The sequence below is a fragment of the Macaca mulatta genome, chromosome 5, assembly GCF_049350105.2.
Source record: "Macaca mulatta isolate MMU2019108-1 chromosome 5, T2T-MMU8v2.0, whole genome shotgun sequence".
Classification (NCBI taxonomy): Eukaryota; Metazoa; Chordata; class Mammalia; order Primates; family Cercopithecidae; genus Macaca; species Macaca mulatta.
Window position 1 is genome coordinate 21,812,585 of NC_133410.1, and position 26,506 is coordinate 21,839,090.

Here is a 26,506-nt window from a genome sequence, read left to right on the forward strand (position 1 = left end):
TAAGGGTGGATATAGTAACATTGAGACAAAACAAAGAAACTTATTTGCAAGTTCCAGTTGACTGGTTTTAACCAAATGCAAATTTCAAATCCCCGACAGAAAAGCCAGTTCCTCTCTTAATTTTGACACAATAGTTTTGACTGTTCCCATTTTCGTAAGGAATAACTAGAGAGCTGCACAAATGGTGAGAAGCCCTGTGGGCATTTGGCACCATACATTCATTTCTTCTTTGCCGGTGGGGCTGTTAGTGCATTCCACATTTTTACTCCCACATGCTCATGTGATGGAAGCTACAAGACCTGACTGGGTAACTGGTAAGATCTCCTTTTTCTCTAAAATGTATACCCTGTGCATTCCTTTTCCTTCCATTCCACTCTGTGTGCATTTAGTGCAGACATTGTTCCTTTTCGCCTCATCTGTATTGTTCCCCTGCTCATAACTTGCAGATAAAGCTATTGTGGGACATGATTTGGAAGACTGATCTTGACTATGTCTTTCAAATGTGAGTTAATGGTGGCTGTAGAGGCTGCTCATTTAGGAATATGATTCAGGTAGTGTGGATGATGTACCTATTGTTCAGACTAAGGCTCTACTTGAGGCTATCAGTTTTCATCTGTAGAGCCGTGTGGAGTTTAGGGCTCCGAAGGCCATTAAAAATGGCTTCTTTCCCTTTGGTCAAGGAGATCTGCAGAGGTGATTTTTCAGTTAGTCTCTGAGGTTGTTGACAGGAAACAAGGGGACATGGCTGTTTCTGTAAATATTTCTCACCAGAATTTTTAGACTCTCATTCCTGGCATAAGATTTTTGTTACACTTTTGCCTAAAATCAATACACTTAGATTTGTCTGGGTCTAAGAGAATTATGTGTGTGTTGGTGTTTGCGTGTGTGTGTGTATGTGTTGTTTTTCCTCTTTTAATTTATGTAGCGTGGGAGAAAGAAGATTTTTATGGCTGAGATGACAGAATGTTTGGGTTGAGCACATTTCCAGCAAAGAAAAGGAAAGAAAACAAAATAAAAGCCCTAACTTGGAAGGAGAAAGTTTATTTAGAACTAGAATTAACCTGTCGTGAACATGATAAATGCCATACTTTTCGAAGGTTTGTTATAGAATTGATTTCTTTCCATATGTTTCTAGTGGTTTAATTTGATTGGCAGAAGAAAACGTTGCCATTTGATGTGGGAGAAGTTATTTTTAATGCACAGGGCTGTAGGTGTAAATTTTATTTGTGTTAATAATGTTGAATAAACAGCATTTATGTATTGGGTTTATTTCTGGATACTGTGCTACTACGTAATTTGATTGTTCAGTTTTCAGACATAGTTTTAAATCTTTATGCAGCTGGGAATTAGCTAGTCACATTGTATTTGCTTCTGCTTGTGGAATCAGGAAAATGACCAAACTAAACAAGAGGAGCTATTTCAAGGTTTTCTTATCTTTTTTTAAAGTACAAAAATATTTTCTGTAGGAACTTCTTAATGAGAAGCAACTTAACTCTTTCCAGAAATGTGTTTGAATAACAAATCAGAAGTTATCCACTTCCGACTTTTCTGTTTAATTGCTACATATTGCTAAACAGAAGATGTAATATGTTTTCTATATTTTCTTTAAACAAACTTATTTTTATTCTTTTAAAAGAGATTAAATATACATTAAAAGTTGGCTTTTATTACATTATAAAACTGTTATCTTCAATATTTACCCTGATAATTATAATTTTCAATCAATGATCTTCAAGTACTCAAACTTGTGAAATGGTTACAGGGGTAATGCTGTTTCAATAATACTAAATGTGTAGTATTCTTATATACTAAAATAGACTTAAATTTTTGTAGACCCTAAAATTATTTCATCAAGTTGCACAGCTTCAGTGACAATTCCAGTTAATTCTGGCAGGATTTTAATTTATTTTCCAGAGTCTGTTCTACTTCTTAGGCTAACTGTTGCCCAACTCCAGTGGAGTTAAGACCATGAGGCTTTAGTATACATATATTTTGATTTTGATTTGAAGTCCTCATAAAATAAGCCACCTTTGAATCAGGAGTAAGGCAGGCTTTTTTCCTGGCTTATTTTATTACTAATTTGTTCTATGGATCTGTTGGGGTTTAAATGTATGTGTCTCCCCAACATTCATATGTTGGAATCTAAGACCCAATGTGTTGGTATTAAGAAGTGGGCCTTTACGAGGTGATTAAGGTAGGAGGGCTCCACCCTCATGAATGGGCTTAACAACCTTTCAAAAGGGCTGAAGGGAACTACCTAGACCTTTTTTTTTTTTTTTTTTTGCCAATCCTTTCTTCTACTGTGTGAGGACACAGCAAGAAAGCCTTCGCTAGACAACAACTACTGGCACCTAGATATCAGACTTCCCAGATCCAGAACTATAGGAAAAAAAGTTCTGTTTTCTTTAACTTACCTAGTTTTAGGTGTTTTGCTATAGCTGCATGAATGGACTAAGATAGGATATGACTGCATGTTTGTCTAATTGGATGCCAAAACATGACTAGAGCTTAAATGGTTGGAATCATTCAATCTCAAAGAGTTAGCACTCATGGATAGTAGAGCTAACTCATCAATATTCAGTCCAGCTGATTCTCATCAGGTATGACAAAAATTTAATCAAGAATGTCAATCAACAAACAAATATCTATTGAGTGGATGATCCTGGTGGGTATGAAAGTAAACATGAAATCTATCTTCAAGAAGCATAAAATTAAATTGATGAGAAAATTATATCTAATACTTACCTAATGCTCAAGCATATGAAAAGTTACTTAGCTACATAGTAATACAAATTAATAAAATATAACTTAATTGCCAATTGATGGATATAGGGGATACAACAAATGTCCTGAGTAAATTTGATTTTCAAACCTGAGTAAATTTATTCTCTCCCCTGACTTTTTTATTGGGTTAAGGTGGGTTGTTGCATATAAATAAGCAAGAACAGTAAATAGTATCAGTTCACATTTACTGAATGATTCCTATATGTGGGGCGCAGGTTTATTACCTCATTTGAGACCACTGAATCTCATGAAATTATCCCCATTTCACAGATGAGGAAACTGAGAACAGAATATCTTGTTGAAGGCTGCACCTCCGGCAAGCCCAGGACTGAGATTTGAATCTAGGCAGTCCAGGCTTAGCACCAGTGGTCTTCGTCACCACTCCATCCTGCCCATCCAGCATGCCAGATCCCGTGGTGTATCAGAGATGGAAATCTGACCACAGAGAGCCAGCTTCTTTCTTGCTGCAGGTTTATTTTCACAGGGCTCCAATTAGTACACTGAAAGAGCTCATTTACTAAACGGGCTCTGAGTAATTGGCTAATGGGCTTGGGGTGAGTGGTGTCCTCCAGAGGGCTATTTCCTCGGGCTGACATATTGGGCAGTCAAGCCTGCAGTTGTTTATCCCATTCCAGGATCACACAGCCAAACCACATTAATGCTGCTGGAAAATGATTCTCTATTTAAAACTCGAACTGGATGAACAGAGCATGGCTCTAGCTTTCTTTCTTTCTTTTTTTTTTCCAACTTTTATTTTAGGTTCAAGGGGTTCATGTGCACGTTTGTCACATTGGTAGATTGTGTGTCATGAGGTCTGGGGTAGGAATGATCCCGTCATCCAGGTAGCGAGCATGGTGGCTAATAGGTAGTTTATCAACTCAGCACACGGAGCCCAGCAAGGTGGTCCTGGGTGTACTAGGGTGTAAGCTTTTAAGCTGGGAGTGGGGTGGAGGAAATAGTTCTCACCTTTCATTTACGGGTTAAAACAATGGGGGCTTGTGTCTGGGTTTTCCCTCACTTCACACGCTCTGAAAGAAGCATGACTGTCTGTGAAAGGGGCCAACTCACTCAGCTTTACCACTCTGTTTTTCTACTCCCCATTATCCTAGATCCTGCCCAAAGGGGAAACTGTAACATGAGGATCATTTGTCCCAAGTGACACAGTTTATTGCTGTCACCTCTTTGTACCCCACGTGTGTCTTCTATAAAATGGGGCTAACAATAATACCCAATAATACCTGCCCTATGGGGTTGTTGCGAGTGTTAAGAGTTGATAAAAATAAGGTACTTAGAAGAATGACCAGGCCACAGTAGGCATTCAACACATGTTAGCTATCTCATTGTTATTTTGCTACTATTATTCTTTGTATCAGATTGTGCAGTGGAAAAAAATGGGCTTTGAAAAGAGTTCAGGTTCTGATCATTCCATTTACTATGATTGGGAGCTTGGGCAAGTCACTTACCACTTCAGCTTAGTGTTCTCATCCAAAGTGAGAAAAACACCAACTTCGTAGGGCTGTTTAAAGGAATAGTCACAAAATCATTAACATCTATCAGTTTCATTTGCAAACTGTACCACTTCATGTTCATTATCATTATTAATTCCCCAAACCTGGTTCTTCCATCAAATTCTCTTTTGTATTAACCTAATGACACAGCTATTAAACTAGGAGTCATCTTAAGCTCTTTTTTCCAATTAGTTGGCCCTTAAGATTTGTTGATATCTCTAGCATCTGACCACTTCTTCCTATTCCATTGCAACTTCCTTAAGATAGGGCTTTAGCAGCCTCCTAATTGGCCTCCTGCCTCCAGTCTCTAGTCTGCAGGCAGGACGATTTTTCAAAAGCACAAATTCCGTCTTGCCATTCTCTTTCTTAAAACTCCCTAGTGGTTCCTCATTGCCTTCAGAATAATGTTCTGATTTCTTAGCATGGCAAGCAAGGCCTTCCATGCCATGGCTTCCATTAACTTCCTTAGGGTCACTGTTACCTTTTTGCCTTTGTCACACCAAATTAAACGTGGCTCCCAGAATGTATCTCTGATGGTTCACTTCATATGTCCACTTGACTAGGCTATGAGATGTCCAGATATTTTGCTAAATGTTATTCTGGGTGTGTCTGTGAGTGTGTTTCTAGACAAGATTCACATTTGAATTGTGGACTGAGTCTAGCAGATTGCCTCCCCAATGTGGGTGGACCTCATCTAATTTGTCCAAGGCATCAATAGAATAAAAAGGCTGAGTAAGGGAGAAATTGCTCTTTCCGCCTTACTGTCTCTGAGTTGGCAACATCCATCTTCTCCTGCCTTTGCATTCAGGCTAGACCTTTCCCATCGGCTCCCTCCGGTCTGCAGCTTGCTGACTGCAGATCTTGTGATTTCTCAGCCTCTACAATCACATGAGCGAATTCCTTATTCAACATCTCTCTCTCCCTCATATATATTTCCTATTGGTTTCATTTCTCTGGAGAACCCTGCTAATACAGTGTCCTTGTCTCTTTCTTGTGCTTTCTGGCCTTTTCCTTTCTATCCTCTTCTACTTACCCTTCAAGATTACTCTAGCATCTTACATCTAGCACCTACTACAAAGCAACCTTTTTGGCAGTCCCTTTCAACACCCTGGCTGAGTTAAATGTCCCTCCTCTTTGCTCCCATTGCACCCAGTATTTACTCTGATCTGATCACACGGTACCACAGCTGCTCCTCTATGCTTCTTCCCTTTTATGGAGGAAACCTTCAGGATTCTACTTATTTCTGGATTCCTAGTGGGTTGGGAAAAAAACAATAAACATTGATTGAATGAAAAAATAAACATTATAATTAATAAAAAATAAGATGATGTAGCTGCCTTTCAAGAACTATGTCCAAATTGCCAATTTGCTCTACTCAACAAGAAGAGACCCTACATGAGATTTATTACTAAATAAATGACTGAGCAAATGACACAGCCTTTCTCTGCATACATTTTCTCAACCCGTAAAATGGGTCTATTAACAGTATTTGCCTTATAGGACAGAATCTGCCTTCCTTATTTTTGGAATGCCTAAAAGAAATATGCGTATTAAACTTTTAAAGCAGTGCTTTGGTGCTTGGTATCCTGTAGACACCCAGTGAATGCGAATTTCTACTGTCTTATTAGCTCTAAAATCGGAGTAAACTTACTCTTTCATTCAAGATAGTTGCTATTAGAGGTGGTCAATGAAATTGGTGGGAGAGCTGGTCTATGGATTCCCCTGACCCCACTGAAGTAGCTCATAAAAGAAGACATTTACTAAAATCCAACAAAGTAAATATAAGGTAAAACAATGGAATTCACAGACTTAAAGAGTCCTGGCATGACCCAGAGGGAAAAAAAATGTTGATCTCCTCTCCCTTTGTCTGATGGTTTTCTCTGCCCTGCAGTTCACAGGGAAATACAAGGTTTTTAATTCCCATGCACATTCTCTAATCTTTCTCTCTTTCTGCTGATGCCTTTTAGGAATATTTTTGTCTTTTTAATATTCAAAACCAGAAAAGAGTAACTGATATATAAAAGACAGGGAGGTCAAATAAGGAGAGATGCTAGTTGGCATGTCACTGTCAGTCACATGCTCAGTGCAAGGCACCTGTCTAGAGCTCCTGTGTCACCTCATTTGCCATGGCCACCTGCAGTGCTGTGATCAACAGTCTTTCAAAGCATAAGTACAATAAATAAAATACCAGTGATCCTTTACATCTAAAACTGGGGCATGAACGCTGATGAAGATTAATCAGCAAAAGGGCAAGATACGGTTTTAGAAAGAGCATGGATTTTGGAGGCAGACTGGATTTCAATCCTTTCTCTACCGTTTTTGTTTTTTTGATTTTTGTTTTTTCTTTTGAGAGGGAGTCTCAGTCCATTGCCCAGGCTGGAGTGCAGTGGTGCAACCTTGGCTCACTGCAACCTCTGCCTCCCCGGTTCAAGCGATTCTTCTGCCTCAGCCTCCCCAGCAGCTGAGACTACAGGCATGCGCCACCACACCTGGCTAATTTTTGTATTTTTAGTAGAGGCAGGGTTTCATCATATTAGCCAGGCTGGTCTTGAACTCCTGACCTTGTGATCCGTCCGGCTCGGCCTTCCAAAGTGCTGGGATTACAGGCGTGAGCCACTGCACCCAGCCTCATTTTTCTTAATTACTTGGAATATATTTATTTACTTTCTTTGAACTTCATTTTCTATGTCCATATAATGGACTTAACAGCATCACTCTTCAAGGGTTGTTGTGAATAGCATGGGTTTTAGCAATAAATAAGAGTTGTTCTTTCTTCTGTGTGCAAGGGAAGTATCAGGTACCATCTTTGGCAATCTTCTGATGTTCTCCTTGAATCTGAAAAGCATTGAAAGATAATATCACGGCTACATATTTGTTGCGAGCTTAGAGATAAAAAGAGTTTAGAAATACTGTTGACTGTGTAAGTAAATGTTTCTCCCTGCCTCCAAACTTTCCCTCCTTGCTCCCTTCTTCCCTGCCTCCCTGCCTCCCTCCTTCCCTTCCTTCCTTCCTTCCCCTCAATATGTTTCCCAAATAACAACCCTTAGTCGAAGCTCATCGTTTTGCATGTTATTGATGCCATCATCAATACCTCTAGGAAGCAACAGTTACTTCTTTTATGTGTCTCCAGGTCTACCATGTAATTTTGTAGTTAAAATCTTCATTTCATCTATCGCTATTGGTTCTACATTCTTCATTTTATAGTACAAGTATGATATCCTTCTATGACACAAGTCAAAGACTCTTTTGATGTTGAACAAGGGGTTTGGGGAAAAAAGATGGAATCTTAGTAGGCAAGACTCAGCCACTTTATCATTGTGCGTAATGATTAGGCTAAGCCATCTTATGTAAAATCCATTCTTAAAACCCTACCAGGTACCACTGTACACTGTTTTGGGGTAGATAAATAAAAGGGTTGCCATTTTTATGTAGACTCTTAGTTCAGGAAGAGATTTGAGTGCAGTGGATCTATAATAATCATCCATTCCAAACCAGTCATTTAATCATGTGAACACTCACAGACACACACATCTTGTTCATGGATAGGCTAATTAAAGACAGAAGTGGAAACAGCACTTGGGGCTTCAAAGTGGATCACGCTGCCCAGGGCCTTGGGAGAGGTCAGTGAAAATGACACATGAACATAGTTTCAACCCCAGTGTAACTCATACCTGCTCTTTAATGACTAGCTGGCAGACCCTCATTTACTTTTCAAGTTTCTATTAAAATCCCCTTTCCTTTGGAAAGTTGTCCATGAACTTCCCAGAAAGGCAAGTGATTCCCTCCTTTGTATCTGGAGTTATTTATTTATTTATTTATTTATTTATTTAAGATGAAGTCTCGCTCTGTTGCCCAGGCTGGAGTCAGTGGCACACTCTCGGCTCACTGCAACATCTGCTTCTTAAGTTCAAGAGATTCTCCTGCCTCCGCCTCCTGAGTTGTTGGGACTACAGGTGCGCAACACCACCCCCAACTAATTTTTGTATTTTTAGTAGAGACGAGGATTCACCATATTGGCCAGGCTGGTCTTGAACTCCTGACCTCGTGATCTGCCTGCCTTAGCCTCCCAAAGTGCTGGGATTACAAGTGTGAACCACTGTGCCCGGCCTGTACCTCAAGTTCTTTTATAACTCTTGTTTCTCTGTGTTTCCATACCAGTTCTTTTGGATCTGCTTTTCCAATGAGCCCATTTATAGCTGAAGGCAGAAACTACGTGCTATTTATCTCTAAATCATCACCCTTGGCCTGTAGTCTGGTACGTAATAACTGCTCAATGGATATTTGTGGAGTGATAATGAACAAACTGTGCTTCTCATATATTTGGACCAGATGTGGAGTCACAGGGCTCACTTGTGAAGAAAGCTGCTCATATCCCCTCTGCCCCTGACATTCCTGATGAATGATGTCCAGCCTAAATTTATGTCAAATGCTCTCCTGTCTTTGCAGGGTTGCACAGTTGCATTGCTTCTTTTTCTTTCTCAGGAAGACTGGAGGGTTTTGTACACAATGTTGGAGTCTCCAAAGTTTAGGAGGAGAGATATATATCATGGCTCTCATTCTGAGGCCTATAAGGAGTTGTATTTTCTGAATAAGTATTGATCGTAGCTTACAAAATACTGCAAACCCATATAATTAAAAATAATGAGGCCAGTCATTGGTGGGCAGTGCATGGCTAAGCATAAGAGAAGACAAATTCTTCAGGTGCCTGCGATTTTATAATTGTACTTGGCTGGGAAGCTTATTAAAGCCTTGCAGGTGCAATGTTTCATCACAGAGTGGTGAACCTTTGAAAGATATGCATAATAAACAGAGTTTGAAATATGTTTTTATTCCAGGCCATATGGTCCTGTCTGGAGCTTTCCTGGATCTTTGGGTCAGTTCATTGTTGAAAGATGGGCTTGCAAGGACCCACCTCTCGGAGCAGCTGTCAGAGCCCTATCAGAACGAATCTCCTTTTGCATGATTATTTATTTTATGTGGCTCTCTGAAATGAGCCCAGCCCTGCTCAGTAGCTGAAATGTGCTGAGCAAAGTCTCTTCCCTGAACAGCTTGTGGCCATATCACCAAGCAGTGTCCTTCCTTGTCCTTAAAAAGGAGACTAGTGAGACTTGTACCTTAGGTCAGGATGGACAGTGTGGGTGAGGTGTGCCCACCTGGGCTTGAACTTGGTGCCAGCAATATGAAAACTTACACGGTAGCATTTTAAAGAGGTGTCATTGCTCTTTCTTCTCAACTGTACTCGTTTTCCTATCTCTCTCAACTCTAGGCAATTACTGCGACTGCTGTCCATAAGCATTTGAGGTGTTTTTGTGGTGTAGTGGTGAGAACAATGCTAACACGGGCTCTCCTTTTGTAACAGAGGGTGGCATTGACTCCTCTGAGAATGTCTTTTTAGGGGTATTTAATGTAATTTATTTAGCATTTATTGCATATATATATATATAAATAGCAGTTATTGACAAGAGACGTGGTTTTGAAGTCCAGTGATCACAAGAGGATGATCTGTTTCCTAACATAGAAAATGGGCAGTGAGTTGATCAGAATGGAAGAAGATTAAACCTCATATCTCTCTATGGTTATTTGAAAAAGTTGAAGTTGAATTTTGTTATCTTGGTCAAGGGAAAAATCTTGCCATTTTAGGAACTGTCTTTTCTCTAAGCTTATATTGCTGACATTATATTCAATGTCATATATATTTATTTTTTGTTCATTTGGACTATATTCATTAAGCACCTGTCCTTCATTAGCCTCTGTGCTAAGACTTGAGAATGCAAGATCCCCAGGATTCTTGCCCTCCTGGAACTTAGAATCTGAAGTAGAAGACAGACATTGAACATAATTAAGACATTAATTATATGTCTTACATATGTTACAAAAAGAAAGTGAAAGATACGGAATGAATGTACATAGCAAGAAAATCTATGTGTGGTGTTTGTATTCTACTTTCGTTAAAGGAAAAGTCTATGTCAGATTTCTTTCCTCCTATATAGGAATCACTCTACCTGAAACAATAACTTGTATATAGTACTAGATGCTTGTTTCAGTCCATTTTCTGCTGTTATAACAGAATATCTCAAACTGGTTAATGTATAAAGAATAGAGACTTATTTCTTACAATTCTGGTAGATGGGAAGTCCAAGATAGAGGACTTTCTTGCTATGTCATAACATGGCAGAAGTCATCATGTGAGATAGAGAGTGGGAGAGTGGGGGTGGGGGGAAGAGAGAGAGAGAGAGAGAGAGAGAGGGAGGGAGAGAGAGAGAGAGAGAGAATGATATAAATACCTTCCATTAGGCCTCATCTCCTAATACTGAGGCATTGGGGGTCAAGTTTCCAACAAATGCTTTTTGGAGAACATATGAAAACCATAGCATTACTTAATAAAAATTTGTGGATGTAATGGAGGAATGAAAGTAAGAAGAAGAAAGTGTTAAGATTATTTCATTAATTCAGGCTACAGTTTAATAAATTATAATTTGAAAGCCCTAAATTAGTTTTACAGTAAAACTACATGTTTTTCTTTTGCCCCCCCCACATTCAGTGTTGCCATTTTAAAATTTATCCATGGTAACTATTTTCCATTTCTGGAGTCATAGAACCTAGAACTTAACCTTTTACTTGAGTACAGAAATATGAGACTCTGATCTTTCTCTCCAGGGTGTCAACTACTTTCTTTGGAGGATATTCTTAGGTGTCTTTGGTTGGTAGAAATGAGCTCTTTCTTTCTTTCTTTCTTTCTTTCTTTCTTTCTTTCTTTCTTTCTTTCTTTCTTTCTTTCTTTCTTTCTTTCTTTCTTTCTTTTCTTTCTTTCTTTTTCTTTCTTTCTTCTTTCTTTCTTTCTTTCTTTCTTTCTTTTTCTTTCTTTCTTTCTTTCCTTCTTTCCTTCTTTCTCCCTCTTTCTTTCTTTCTTTCTCTCTTTCTTTCTTTCTTTCTTCTTCTTCTTTTTTTTTTTTTTTTGATGGAGTCTCACTCTTTTGCCCAGGCTGGAATGCAGTGACTTGATCTTGACTTACTGCAACCTCTGCCTCCCAGGTACAAGCAATTCTCCTGCTCACCCTCACGAGTAGCTGAGACTACAGGTGCACGCCACCACACCTGGCTAATTTTTTTATTTTTAGTAGAGATGGGGTTTCACCATGTTAGCCAGGCTGGTCTCAAACTCCCGACCTCAGGTGATCCACCTGCTTTGGCCTCCCGAAGTGCTGAGATTACAGGCATGAGCCACTGTGCCTGGCCAAAATGAACTATTTCTATATACAAGTAGATCAATATTCTTATGGACTAAAAAGTGGTAGCTATTTCAAAGTGTATATCTGAGGCCTAGGGATAAAATCATACAATGGAAAATGTTTTCTTCCATCTGTACTATGTTAACATAAGGGACTCCCAGGACCAGGGAGACACCATTCAAGTTTCATGCTGTGCCCCAGGAGAGTGTGGTGCTATTATCCCAGAATATCTGAAGCTTTCAGAGTTAACAGATCATCAAGAGGAAAACACTCAAGAGGACTGCCCAGAAATGAGAGTTATTGAGAAGCATTGGGAATCAGAGTTGGAAGTGTGGTAGCAGCCACCGAGACAGTGGAGGAGCTTTTAGGCAGTGTCACAAAGTAGGACAGTGGGAAGTGATGGGGAATAATTGGTCTGAATGGATGGAGAGTTGAAATCATCAGGTTGGGACTGGAAGCAGTGGCTGGTTGTGATGGGAGACAAGGACTACCAGCAGTGGTAGTCCATCTTAATCCAGAGATTAAGATGCTGGATAAGGACTTGAAATCCATGACCACTGAAGCCTTTGTTGTTCAGCCTGGAGATGCTGTGATTCCACCACCCAGATGGGAATAGTGAGACCAGAGTCCTATTAAAGTTATGTTAAAATGATCCCTCTTTGCTCCTTCCCTTTTTTCCTCCCTCCCTCCCTCCTTCTTTCATTCCTTCTCCTCTCATATTTCTTTCCCTCCCTCTCCCACTTGTTCCTTCAGCAAGTGTTTGCTTAGCCTCTACTATGTGCTACTTATTGTTCTCAGGGTGAGGCATATTAAAAAGAATAGATGAACATGGTCTCTTTTTCTCATGAGTCTTTCAGTCTTCTGAGGGTAAATAATACAAAATGAGTAAATACATGAAGAAAACACTTTATTTTAATGGTAAGGGCCACAAAGAAAATAATACATGATGATATGAGAGAGAATGGGTTGGTCGGGAATAGAATTTTAAACTGGAGAGTTAGAAAAGATTAACTAAGGTTGAATTGGAACTAAGACCCTAGTGGCAATGAAGAATCATAAAGTGATTGATCCAGAATGATCCAATCAGATGGAAAAGCTAGTGTAAAGGCCATGAGATGGTCAAGAGCTAGCACATTCCAAGAAGATAAAGAATCTCAGTGTGCCTGGCAAACGTCAAGTAAAGAGCAGGGCCTCATCATGTAGGACCTTGAAGGTCATAGAAGGATTTTTGTTATTAGGGATCTGGTGTTCCAGGTGTGTCTCCCACTTCCACCCACTTCATGCTCTCCACATGGTCTAGCATTGCTCTCCCCATAGTGGCTTTGACTCTTGCTTGTCACTTCTTTTCCTTGTGTTCTAGATTTGCAATCTTCCAGTGCTAACCATATGCAAAGACCATGGGTTTTGGAATCAGACAGCCTTTGGTTCTATCAGCACGTTCTCCTTGTATTGGCTGTGTGACTTCTGTAAAATCACATCCACGGAAAGCATCTCTTGTGATTTTATCAGCTTAAGGGTCTGGGGGTATTTCTGGCCTTCTTTCTCTGTCTCCCTTTTCCAGCCTGCCTTTAAAACCTGGAATGCGGTAAGGCTTGTATCAAAGTCTTGTTTTCTTATTCTCTAAATTCTATTCAACATCCATGATTTCAATTACCATCTTCCCGTCGTTATCCAAAGTTTCCATCTCCATCTCGGACTCTTCTTTGAGCTCTTTATCTGTCTATGTAATTAACGTTTCAACTCTTTCTTTGGAGGTCAAAAAAGGCAACCTAAAGTCATCATAACCAAAGTTTCATTCATTATCTTCCCTGCCACGCCCCTAAAACTTATCTATGTCCAATATTTTCTATTCAGACATTGACAACATTCATTAAATTGTGCTAACTTTGCTTTCTTATCTCCTTCTGCACTGATAGCCAGTGAATTGCTAAATCTTGTTGATTTTTATCTGAATATCTCCTCTGTTGAATCCATCTGGTTTTCTTCATCTTCACTTAGGCCATCCAAGACCAACCTCTCATCAACTCCCTTGTGATTTACTGCAATTACTCCTAAATGCTCTCTTTGATTCCGTTCTTGCTACACTCAAATCTATTTTCCACAGAGGTCACAGTAATCTTTTAAAAATACAAATTAGCTAAAGTGACTCCCCTGCTTAAAACCCTTCGATTTTTTTGTTGTCGTTGCTGTTGTGATAAAGATCAAAATTTTAAAAATCTTTAAAGGGAGCTGAATGTCTTAGGCACTAGTTTGTGACTTTCTCCCCATACATTTTTTATAATTTATCCTGCTGAACTGTCTTTTTTAAGTTCCTTAAATGCGTTGTGAGCCATTCCCATAGCTGAGCTTTCAGATGGATTTCAGATGAGCTTTCTGTTTTCTTGGATTGCTCTTGTCGTTCTTCATCTAGTGCAGTAGACATCTGTCATGTTTTCTGCTGTCTAGCATTTGTTGAACACATTGGTTACATTTGAAAGATATCCAGCATTATGAGTTTTGTCTAGCCAAGGTAGAGAGTGAATTCCCCAGGTTTCTCTGGAGCAAGGGCACAGACATGTGTCCCACCAATCAGACTCATCCGTGTGTGAATTCAATTCGAAAGTGAACAGCTTGACGAAGGCAGAACCTATTGTGCTGGTAAGGACGGCAGAATAGACATCCAGCTTTTGAGAATGACAGTCCTTGGAAGGTCTAGTTTCTGCTACAGAAGTTGCCAAGATGTTGGTGTCTGCTAGGATTGTAAGAAAGTTGGATTTGGGCAGCCACATGAACTGCAGAAGCTCATGCTCATTGGATCGTTAGCAGTTTCTTTCCTGTTTTTTTTTTTTTTCTTTGAGACGGAGTCTTGCTCTGTCACTCAGCCTGGAGTGCAGTGACGTGATCTCGGCTCACTGCAAGCTCCACCTCCTGGGTTCAAGCGATTCTCCTGCCTTAACCTCCCAAGTAACTGGGACTACAGCTGCCCGCCAGCATTCCTGGCTAATTTTTTGTGTTTTTAGTAGAGACAGGGTTTCACTAGGATGGTCTTTTTGTGTTTTTAGTAGAGACAGGGTTAAGCTAGGATGGTCTTAATCTCCTGACCTCATGATCCGCCTGCCTTGGCCTCCCAAAGTGCTAGGATTACAGGAGTGAGCCACCACGTCCGGCCCGAGACTGTTTCTTTAACCAACTCGCTCTGTGGTGTGCTTCTGAGCACTGATCCTGAGAGCATTATTTGAACCTGTTTGATCAGCCCAACCACTTCTATGCTTCAACAGCCAACCTCAGCTTCTGTTGCTTACAACCGAGAAATAGCTCTGTTGGTTAGTGCCAGGTAACTCCGACTCATGCGTGGGCATTCGGCTCTAGTTTACTCCAGGAAACGGCTCCACTAGCCTTCTTCTCCCACTTTTGCTGATTAGGGCAGATCTTCCATTCTTGTGTGCTGTCAAGACTCAGTATGGCATGGTGGCTTCGCCTGCTGCTGCTGTTGTTACCCTGCCTGGGTTCCTATCTCAACTCTCCTACTTACTTGATGTATGAATTTTGCAAGGCTTACCTAACCGCTCTGTGTATCAATTCCCTTACCTATAAAATAGGGGCACTGATAATAACTATCTAACTCATAGGTTGATTGTAAAGACTAAATGGATGAATGCATACATGAAATCCTTAAAGTGGTAACTAAACATTCAATAAATGTTAACTAAAATGTTCTCACATTACCCACTTCTTTCATTTCATACTACTTTTCAGACAATAATTCGATACTCACAGAGTGATAATTTGATTTAGATATGTCTTCCACATAAACTGTAAATGAAAGGCTGCTTATTTTGTTCATCATGGTATTCCCAGTTCCTAGCACAACATATATTTACTTAATGGATGTAGGATGGATGTTGCAGGATCCTAAAAATCTTGAGTGATGTCATCCCCATCTCCCAGCGCACTAAAGCAGGGGAGCTTCAACAGTATCCAGTGTTCCTGGTAGAATCACCCCAAGCTCTTTGTTTTTGCTGATTATTTCTCGTGACCCACAACTGACCTGTTCTCACAGAATGCAAACCCTGTCCCAGATGCTGAACTTTCCCTCTGTGCCCTGATTTCTCTGCTTCTCAGCACCGATCACTTTGTGCTGACTCTATACCCTCTGAAAGCTGTTTGAAGCCAGATGGGAGAAAGAGATGAAACAGATTTCATTCATTGCCCTCCCAGACTCTGAGAGAAATGAAAACAATAGCAACAGCAAGGTAGTTTATAGTGGGTGTTTACTAGGCATTGTTCATTATTTAATCCTACCACAATCCTATGAAAGAGATACTATTACCCCATTTTGCAGAAGAGGAAAGTAAGTCCCAGAGGGGAAAAACAAAAGAAAGAAAGGAAAGGAAAGAGAAAGGGAGGGAACGGGGTAAAGAAGGCAGCTTTTCCAATAGAAGAGAAATTCCCTTGTTGAGAAGAAATTTCATTCCCATAAAAGAATCTTCTGTACTGGAGGATAAGATACTGTAAAAATAATATTGATAGAGAAGTTATAGAAGATGACCCAGAACATGAACCTAGCCTCAGATCAGCTTTAATATTTAGATTTTTAAAATATAATTCCTTTCAACTACTTGCTATTTGCAGTCTTTTCCCTCCAAAGTCTAATGTAAGTAGTAGGAATAATACTGATAATTAAGAAATCTGTGCAGTTTTTTCTGGTTAATTGGCATTTTCCTATAAAATATTTAAAAATTAGCTTTTGGTTTTCAAAGACTCTCTTTTCAGAAAGTCATAGTCTTTGCTATTAAGAGTTCCCATCTGCAGGTGGGCTTCCTGCACTGGGATTATTTGGGCATTTTCACAGATGTTGTCCAGCCACTGATATTCAGCTGGAGTTGGAGCGGGGGGCTTATGATGCATTTTCTATGTTTAGATCTTCCTGATGTTGTTTTATTTTATTTTTTTTTCCAATGAAAGGGAAAACAGCCAACATGCCAGTTTTCTTGCAAAAACTGTTATCCAGCTAGAGATGCCCTCCAATTGTAATGCTCTTGTGCATTTCAACCGAACTCAAAGAAACACACTTTCAAAGTGAGTGTGGGTGCAATTGCCAGAAAATTGGCTTCAAGCTGGGTCCCTGGAAGGCTTTCTTTCTCCAGCTTTGACAGGCCTTGAGAGAGGTTCTCATAAGCCCCCAGGAAGATCAGGTGGGTGGTTTGGGACTCAGAGCCCTGTTGGCAACCACTCTAAAAGAGCATGGTGCATTAGCTTCCCGTGGCTGCTGTAAGAAATTACCACCAACCTGGTGGCTTAAAACAACAGAAATTTATTCTCTCACAGTTGTGGAGGCCAGAAGTCTAAAATTAAGGTGTCAGCAGGACTGGTTCCTTCTGGAGGCTCTAAGGGATAATTGATTCCATGCTTCTATGCTGGCTGCTGGTGGTTTCTGGCAACCCTTGGTGTTCCTTGGCTTGCAGATATTTCACTCCAATCTCTGCCTCTGTCTCCACATTGTCTTCTTTCCTACATGTCTTTGCCCTTTCTCTTATCATCTAAGGACACTTGTCGTTGGATTTAGGGCACACTGTCTTCCAGGATGATCTCGTCTTGAGAGCCTTAATTGAATTACATTCTCAAAGACCCTTTTTCCAAATAAGGCCACATTCACAAGTTTTGGGTAGACAGACTTATCCTTTGCAGGGGCCACCATTAACCCACACATATGGTGAATTGAGAGAACTTTTCCTGATCCACTGGGGATGAAGCTGGATTTCAACTAAGCAGTGGGCTAAAAAGGCATTTGGCCCTGCTGAGCCGAAGCATCTTCTTCGTTTCTCAGTTATCGCCACAGATTTCTGAAAGGAGATACGGCATTTGTCAGCAGAGGCTAACTTCTCGCTGTGTCTTCACATGGACTTTCGTCTGCCCATGTGCCTTCCTGGTGTTTATTTTACCTTAGGTTCTGCCTTCCTTGTTATTTCATTTACTCTTTTTAACATCACTAGGAGTAGATAATAGAGTCTCCACTGTATTCATGAAAAATGAGAGGCTTCTTCCAGCCAGCAGCTGGTGCAGCTGGAATTAAAATGTAAGCCTGTAGAGGTTCCCTTTCCAAACATGTCACCTCAGCTTTTATGGGTTCCTAACCTTGAAGATATTTCAAGTTTGTCTCTTTTCCTTAAGCATGGTAAATGTGGTTGTTGTACAGTCTGTATGACAGTTCTAATAACTCAGTGCTTTGTGGGTTTGTTTCTGTTGTCTGTTGACTGTGGTTATTTATTTTTCTTTATGTCATGATTTTCCATGTCTTTCTCATTATATTTGATTATGTGCTGATGATTATACTTAAAATATTATAATAACAATTGGAGTTTTAGAATATACAGGTCCCTCTTTTCAAAAATAATTTGAATATCCATCTGCCAGGTACTTGGGGGATCTACCAGTATGCCATCACCTTAAACCAAGATCCAGACTTTACACTTGTTGAACCACCAGAGGTTAAACTCAAGACTTTCCAATGACTAGTTTGTGTCTGGCACTCTCTCACCATTACACTGAATGTTTTGTCTTTTGAGTTTGTAGTCTTCTCTGGGTGGGGTCTCATACTAGACTTCCCACCTGCTATGACTCTGAGTTTTGACATCTAGCTTTCCCCCAGGAAATAGAAAAAGATTTAGATTTTCTAAGATTGGAAAATTCCATCAGGCAAAAGTAGCTCCTGTATCTACCAACCTCAAATTCCACTTTCTTTTGTTAATTCTCTACTAACTTTTCAGCTTTCCATTGTTTTGAAGAAGATTTATTTTTAAAAACTCTATTCAGCATTCTTTACTTATTTTCCTTAGGAAGGTTTCCTTGAGTATTATATCTCGCCATTAGTTGAACACAAAAATCTAGAGTCCTATATATTTTTTTTCTCCCTGCTCATTCCTGGCACTTTATTCCTCTCTTTTTTTTTTTCCTTTGTGAGGCGGCTGCTTTTTGCACTGCCCTGAATTTTTCCATTGATTCTTGACATGGCAGTTTGGGTCTATGGATGAGTGTTCTTTTTTTTTTTTTTTTTTTTTGATAGCTTGATAGTTTTGTCACATCCACGGGTATCTTATATAAGCCCTAGACCATCCTGAAAACAAAGACTGCCTCTGTTTATAAATTGCAGAAAAATAAATTCCATTGATGCTGGGCTTCCAATTTCTAGAGTTTTGTAATGTGACAAACACAGGCATAATTAGGATGTTTCATAAACCAGTAACTTACAAAGATTCTGTCCCTTATCATAAAGTAATGAGTTTCTAAAATAATGTCTCTATGTATGTGAGTATACACACACGTAGTGAAGAATTAAATTTTGTCCAAAGAGTGGTTTGGTTTTTTCACTCAGCTTCTGAGAGGCCATCTATGTCATAATTGATAAAAATCTCTTTGTTTAGGTTGGGAGCTCATCACATCAGGAAGACCAATCACATTTAATGTGGGGGCTTTAGGTTCCTGGCATCAGGTAACCAGGAAACTGAGTTAATCCACTTGGGTCATCAATTGATCAATCCTGCCTTTGTAATAAAGCCCTTGTTATGGTTAATACTGAGTGTCAACTTGATTGAATTGAAAAATGCAATATTGATCCTGAGTGTGTCTGTGAGGGTGTTGCCAAAGGAGATTAACTTTTGAGTCAGTGGGCTGGGGAAGGCAGACCCACCCTTAATTGGGTGGGCACCATCTAATCAGCTGCCAGCAAATATAAAACAAGCAGAAAAACCTGAAGACAGGCCTGGCCTCCCAGCCTATGTCTTTCTCCCATGTCGGATGCTTCCTGCGCTCAAACATTGGACTCCAAGTTCTTCAGTTTTGGGACTCAGACAGCCACTCCTTGCTCCTCAGCTTGCAGACAGCCTATTGTGGGATCTTGTGATTGTGTAAGTTAATACTTTATATAGAAAGCATAGTTTATATACATATATATCCTATTAGTTCTGTCCCTCTAAGAAAACCCTGACTAATACAGCCCCCCCATAAAAACTCTGGACACTGAAGCTCAGGTGTGCTTTCCTCATTGGCGATTCTCTATGTGTATCGTGCACGTTAATACCAGGAAGACAATGCATCTGACTCCCAGGGGAGAGGATATGTAAACTTCATGTTTGGAATCCCTCAGATCCTGTGCTATGCATTTCCTTCTTTAGCCAGTCTCTATCTCTTCCTGTAATAAATCAGAACTGTGAATATAACAGTTTTTTGTGAATTTCGTGAGTCTTTTTAGCAAATTACCAAAACTGAGGGAGATTTTGGCAAACCATTGATCTTGTGGTTGGTATCACAGTGAGGACAGTCTTATGGTTGATGTTATGCCCTCAACCTTTTCAGTCTGGCTAACTGGGCAGTGTGCTTGTGTGTGTGTGTGTGTGTGTGTGTGTGTGTGCATGTGTAGAGTACAACAGTAGCATAGGGTTTGTTTGTTTGTTTGTTTTTTTGACAGAGTCTCACTCAGTCACCCAGGCTACCTCCTGGGTTCAAGCAAGTCTCCTGCCTTAGCCTCCCATGTAGATGGGACTACAGGTACATGACACCATGCCCGGCTAATTTTTGTGTTTTTAGTAGAGACGAGGTTTCACCATGTTGGCCAGGCTGGTCTCGAACTCCTGACCTCAGGTGATCCGCCCATTTTGGCCTCCCAAAGTGCTAGGATTACAGGCATGAGCCACCGCACCTAGCCCGCATAGGGTATTTATAATTAGAACAGCCTGAGAGAAGCTATAACATATTAGCAAGGTTTAGATATTTCTCTTACATTTTTATTTCCAACCTGCTTACTGTGAGACGTTTTCCACTGGTCTCGTAGTCTAAACCCACACCCTGACTTTGTGGTGCATGTCGTTTTTATCCTAGTGTACTCCATACTCACCCAAAGCTCCTGTGTTTATTTTGACTCCAACTCTGGAAACAGAAAGTGAACTCATAGAACTGTTTTTTTTTTTTTTTTTTTTTCTTGGCAAGATTTGGGACCTCATAAATCATGGTGGCAAGAAATGTAATGATGGTCTCTTTCGGTTCTTGAGGAGATTGGAAGAGGAGAGGCATGCAGGTTCCAATGTGGTTTTATAATTTTTCCCAGTGGTGGCACAGTGAGGAAGATTCCAGCAGACTAGTTCCTCAGTCCTAACTAGGTAGTAATTCTCTACTTGAATGTTCTTGCAATGAAAATGCACAGACATTCACCAGTGTCACCCGGGCAGGGCAGTTTAGTGCCTGCTGCGGAACTCCTGGCAGTTAACAATGAAATTGTCAAGATTTCCTTTTTGTTCCCTTCCAAGCAGGCAAGGCATCGTTTTTGTCCAGTGGTTTAGCACATGAATCAATCTTTTTATGTGTGTTCAGTGGGACCATGTGTGTTTTCAGAAACTGTCTGGCTTTATACCTGGCAGGATTTCTTGTTGGGCAGTAGTTCTGCAAATGAGAAAGAAAATATGCAGATTCTCACATGTCCCCAGATTGAATTACAAGGCAAAAGAGACTATTGTTTTCTGGCCTGGCATTTGGCTTTGAGATATATATATATATATATATATATATATATATATTATATATATATATATAAAATATATATATATATATATATATATATATATTTTTTTTTTCTTTTTGAGTTGGAGTCTCACTCTGTTGCCCACGCTGGAGTGCAATGGCATGATGTCGGCTCACTGCAACCTTTGCCTCCCAGGTAAAAGTGATTCTCCTGCCTCAGCCTCTCAAGTAGCTGGGACCACAGGTGCCCACTACCACACCCAGCTAATTTTTGGAATTTTGGTAGAGACAGGGTTTCACCATGTTGGCCAGGCTGGTCTCAAACTCCTGACCTCAGGTGATCCAGCCACCTCAGCCTCCCAAAGTGCTGGGATTAAAGGCATGAATCACTGCACCTGGCCAGATCATTTTGATTCTTAGAGATATGCCATCCAGTACTAAACCTGGGTTCTTAAAAAATAAATTATATAAAACATTGATATTTTCCAGATTATAACTGACAGAGGGAGGAGGAGACACACATAGCAAATGTGGACAGGTAGGAGTAAAAGGAATATCTAGTAATGCTTTTATTCCTGCACAGCTTATGTACTTATTGCTATATTTCTTATTTCTCAACAATGTTTATTTAAGAAGAGCTAATATGTAAATTCGTACAACCAGTGTGGAGTACAGTGTAGAGGTTCCTCAGAAAACTAAGAATAGAGCCACCATCCAGCCATCCCACTGCTGGGTATGTACCCCAAAGAAAGGAAATCAGTGTACATCCATGTTTGTTACAGCACTATTCACAATAGCCAAGATTTGGAAGCAACCTATGTGTTCAACAATCAATGAATGGATAAAGAAAATGTAATACATATACACAATGGAGTACTATTCGGCCATAAAAGGAGTGAGATACTGTTATTTGCAACAACATGGATGGAACTGGAGGACATTATGTTAAGTGAAATAAGCCAGGCACTGAAAGACAAACTTCACATGTTCTCACTTATTTGTGGGAGCTAAAATTTAAAACTATTGAACTCATGGAGATAGAGAGTAGAATGATAGTTACCAGAGACTGGGAAGGGTAGTGGAGGGTTTGTAGGAGGGGGCAAAGTGGGAATGGTTAATGGGTATAAAAAATAGAAAGAAAGAATAAAACCTAGTTGTTGATAGCACAACAGGGTGACTACAGTCAATAATAATATAATTGTACATTTAAAAATAATTAAAAGTATAATTGGATTGTTTGTAACATGAAGGATAATGCTTAAGCGGATGGATACATGAGACGCTTTGATATAGACATGCAATGTGTAATAACAACATCACAGTAAATCACATCAGTTACCGTGTGGTCGTGGTTGGTGTCACAGTGAGGACAGTCTTATGGTTGACATTGTGTCCTGTGCCATTTGCCATGATGTGGTTATTATACATTGCATGGCTATATCAAAATATCTCAGGTACCCCATAAATATATACACCTACTATGCACTCACAAAAATTGAAAATTAAAAAAAAATTTAAAGGAGTCAATCCAGCTTGGCTTAATTCCTGCCTCAAGGCTATTTATAAAAAACTCTCTAAGCAAAGCAGATCTTACACCTCCATGCACAAATGTTGAGGGGGTTATATGTCAAACTGTTGGGGGTCTTTTGTCTACAGAATATCCATAGAAAAAAATTCCAAGAATGTTTGGAGACCAACACATGTGTAGTGGAATATAGATATAGTGCTTTTAAGAGATCTGAAAGACAAAATGGACACCAATGAAAAAATTAAAGGTTAGGTATTGCCCTGCTGAATATTTAACTAGAGGGGTCATTTTGGTTGAAAGCAATCTCTGAAACAATTAAAATATGATTTAGTATATGAATGTTTATTCTCACCCAGCTTATTTAGAAATATATCCATCTTATAAGGCAGCTGGCCTTTTCATTTAATTTCTCTACTGAAAAATGGATATTTCGTGTTTTAGGAAGCATATTCCATAGGTTGGGTTTATTTATTCTGGTTTTAAAAAAGAAAATGCGCAATGCAAGGACTCACAAGACCTCAGAGTTTTGCGAAGCTTGAAATGCTAAGAAAATGTAATCTAAATTCCCTGAATAAAGTGATGGAAACCAGTGTGAAACTATGTGGAGAAGAGTTGCATACGTTAAATCTACATTTTGAAGTCTTAACATGGAGTCTGTCGATGGGCTTCTGGGCATCCACAAATAAAATTACACCAAATATTTATGTGTGTATACACTTAGTGGAGAGATGCTCCATTGCTTTGGCTCTTAAAGGGCTTAAGCACCATTTTGAGTTTAGGTGTGGGGCAAAGGGGATGTGCTGTAGATGGAAAGTTTTGTCCCCCGCAACCCCCCAACAAATTCAGATTGACATCTTAGCTCCCAGTATCCCAAAGGTGGGGCCTTTGGGTGGTGATTAAGTCATGTGGATGGAGCCCTCATAAATGGGATAAGTGCTCTTATAAGAAGGGATATGAGATAGCTCCCCGGCTCCTTCTGCCTTATGAGGACACAGCAAGAAGACACTCGTCTATGAACAGGATACAGTCCCACACAAGACACCAAATCTGTTGCCACCTTGATCTTGGATTTCCCAGCCTTCAGAACTGTGAGAAATACATTTTTTCTCTTTATAAGTCACCCAGTATATGGTGTGCTGTTATGGCCACCCTATCAGACTAAGAAAGGATGCCAGAGCATTTCTGTACTCCCTCAGTCTAGGAGATAGTCATGGCTAAAGCTGCATGCTGACCCTTGACTCTTTTCATTTTGGAGGCTCTCTCTCTTCAGAATTGTAAGACAAGTCTCGGTTTGACCATTGGGACAGCAGGTAACCTCTGAGGCTTCCTCAGGCATGCTACTGTTATCTCTTCCAATTTTCTAGTGGACTTTCTGGAATATCTGGAGGCTGTACTTAGAAATGGAAAAGTGTCTTTATTGAGTACCTTTCTAGGTACCAGAGGGGACCTTGTGCGTGTGTCCTTGTGCCTGAAAAGTGGTAGGTACTGAAAAACTGTTCATTGAGTAAAGGAATGAATAAAGCAAATTTGAAATGAATGAATAGCCGAATAATTAGAATAATATTTAACAATTTATTGAATTAAGTCCCTGCTTGATTTAAGCAGAAAACTGAAAAAGGGGATTTTTAAAATAGACAAATAAAAATTGGATGTATTTAAGGTGTACAACATGATGCTTTGGTATATGTACGGCATTGTAGAATGGCTAAATCAAGCTAATTAGCATGCATTACCTTACATACTTATCTCTTTGTTTGGAAAAGGGGTATAGAGAACAGGTTTTGTCTTCTCCCACTGTGATCTCCTGCAAAGACGGAGAAAGAGATGCAGACTGTTCATGAGTGATTTTGTCTATGTTCTCATAAGGCCTTCCCAGAAATGATGATTTTTTTTTTTTTAAATTTCAGCTATCCAACTTGATAAAGTCAATCTTCAAGTATATTGTGCGTGGTCTCTTCTGGATAACTTTGAGTGGAACCAGGGGTACAGCAGCCGGTTTGGTCTCTTCCATGTTGATTTCGAAGACCCAGCTAGACCCCGAGTCCCTTACACATCGGCCAAGGAATACGCCAAGATCATCCGAAACAATGGCCTTGAAGCACATCTGTAGGCAAGATGGCTGAGAAATACAGGAGAGGCCTCTGCTTTTGAAAAGGAGATCTGCTTTGGTGATGATCTTTCAGGCAATCTCAACTTACTTCTGTAATCAACATCTAATATCAGTGGATCTGTGATGATAAAGTCTGAATATGTAATGCCTCATGAAGTGTTTAATAATGGCCTTTACTTTATTTGCATTCGGATCAATTAGGTTTTTAAAAAAAGTAGAAGAGAAAACCACTAACCTTGATTTTTATATTGCAAAATCAGATAGACCTGGAAACGTAAATTTAAATCCTTAGACATTTTTCTAGAAAAAAAATGCAAAGTTTATAAAGATAATATACCCATGATTTGCAACTGTAACAGGTGATCATTTATTATAAGAGTACTTAATCATTCCGGTTCCATAAGCTATTTTTGCTTAGGAGATCCACTGTCATGTGATCCATAATTTTTCTACATAAAAAATCAAAGTTAAAAGTTAGTCACATTATACAGTTATGCATTCATTTCAACAAAATAGTGAATTGATAATCTATTTGTTAATATATTCGGCACATATTTTGTGTGTTTGGACAAGTACATCTCCCTTTTGCCTAATGAACTTTTGAAAAGTAATAAAATAATAGAATAAATTAGACTTTCAATGGCAGAAAAAGTATTTGAGTGTTGATGTTCAGTAAAAAACAGATTCCTACTGCAGAGTGGTGCCAAATTAAAAGCCAAGTGATAAGCAGGGCATAATTTCCACTTTTGAATATTTCTTTAAAGTTTAGAACCTTAAGAACCTCGTGAAAAATAACATGAAGTGAATGACCGACCTCAGTGTAGGCAAAGGTGGGGTGGGGATTTATTACCCTGGTAATTGAAATGTCTGAGGTTGGTATGGGATTGACTGGAGATGGACATTTTGCTGAACTTCCTAAGGTAGGGGTCAGGAGTAGAGTCAGGGCTCCTTCTGGACTCCATGTCTCCCCTCCAGCAAACCCTTCACATATGTGGAGCTTGACCTTTCACATCCATATTTCAGTAGAGTTTACTAAGCACCTAGTTACCTATTAGACTTGAAGCTAAGAGGTGTAACTATGATCATCCCCATTTTGCAGACTGAGAAACTGAGGCCATACTGTTGTGCATCTTTCTCAAGGCATTTGGGTTCTGATTAACTGGACTTGACACTTCCTTGGCATCAGCCCTATTCTCACATTGCGGCAAACTGTAGTTTGAGGTACCATGGAAGTCTTCCCTGCATTTTCTGAAGACAGGAACAAAGAAATAGAGGTGTGGAGTTGCCTTATGCAGGAGGAAGGGAAAATGGTTTTTTGCATTCAACCCCTGCTTCCCTGAGGAAACGGCACATGCTTTTGGCATTCTCATAAGGCTTTTGGCCCTGAGCAGATGCTCTGTCATTTTTTTTTCTTTTATAAACTGTGGTCAATTTCTGGATCGTTCTCATGTTCATAATCAGGGAATTATTTACAGCAAAGAAACACACTCTCAGTAACTTTGGACAGAGTGAGAAAGAAATGGTTGTAGTAGTTCAATAAACATGGATGCACTGGGGAAAATTATATTAAGATTAAAATGGTATACAGAGGAAATTCTATTACATCTTTGCCACTGGTTTGTTATTTTTATTGTTCAACAAGACATTATCTCACAATTTGTGTTCATTTAAGAAGCACATTTCCAAATCTTATTTCATTCCTCTCCTATCCAGCCTGTCTTTTTCATTTTTACCATGTATCTTATTTACAATTTATGTGCCCTTTTATTTTATCTTGCAAGACAACTGAGTTTTCCTTTTAATTAGGATGTTGCTTTGAATATTACTTATCCTACAGGGCATATTTACAAGTTTTAAA

General features: G+C 39.6%; 1 protein-coding gene across 2 annotated transcripts in view; it reads left to right on the forward strand.

Annotated features, from left to right (window-relative positions):
- The window catches only part of GBA3 (glucosylceramidase beta 3), a 124,674-nt gene extending 99,375 nt beyond the window's left edge, over window positions 1-25,299 (forward strand). For both annotated transcript variants that reach the window (XM_001105060.5, XM_078002601.1), the window contains one exon: window positions 24,446-25,299. In XM_001105060.5, coding sequence (XP_001105060.3) covers window positions 24,446-24,648 — 203 coding nt within the window. In that variant the 3' untranslated portion in view covers window positions 24,649-25,299. The remainder of the gene's footprint in view (window positions 1-24,445) is intronic.
- The last annotated feature ends 1,207 nt before the right edge of the window (window positions 25,300-26,506 follow it).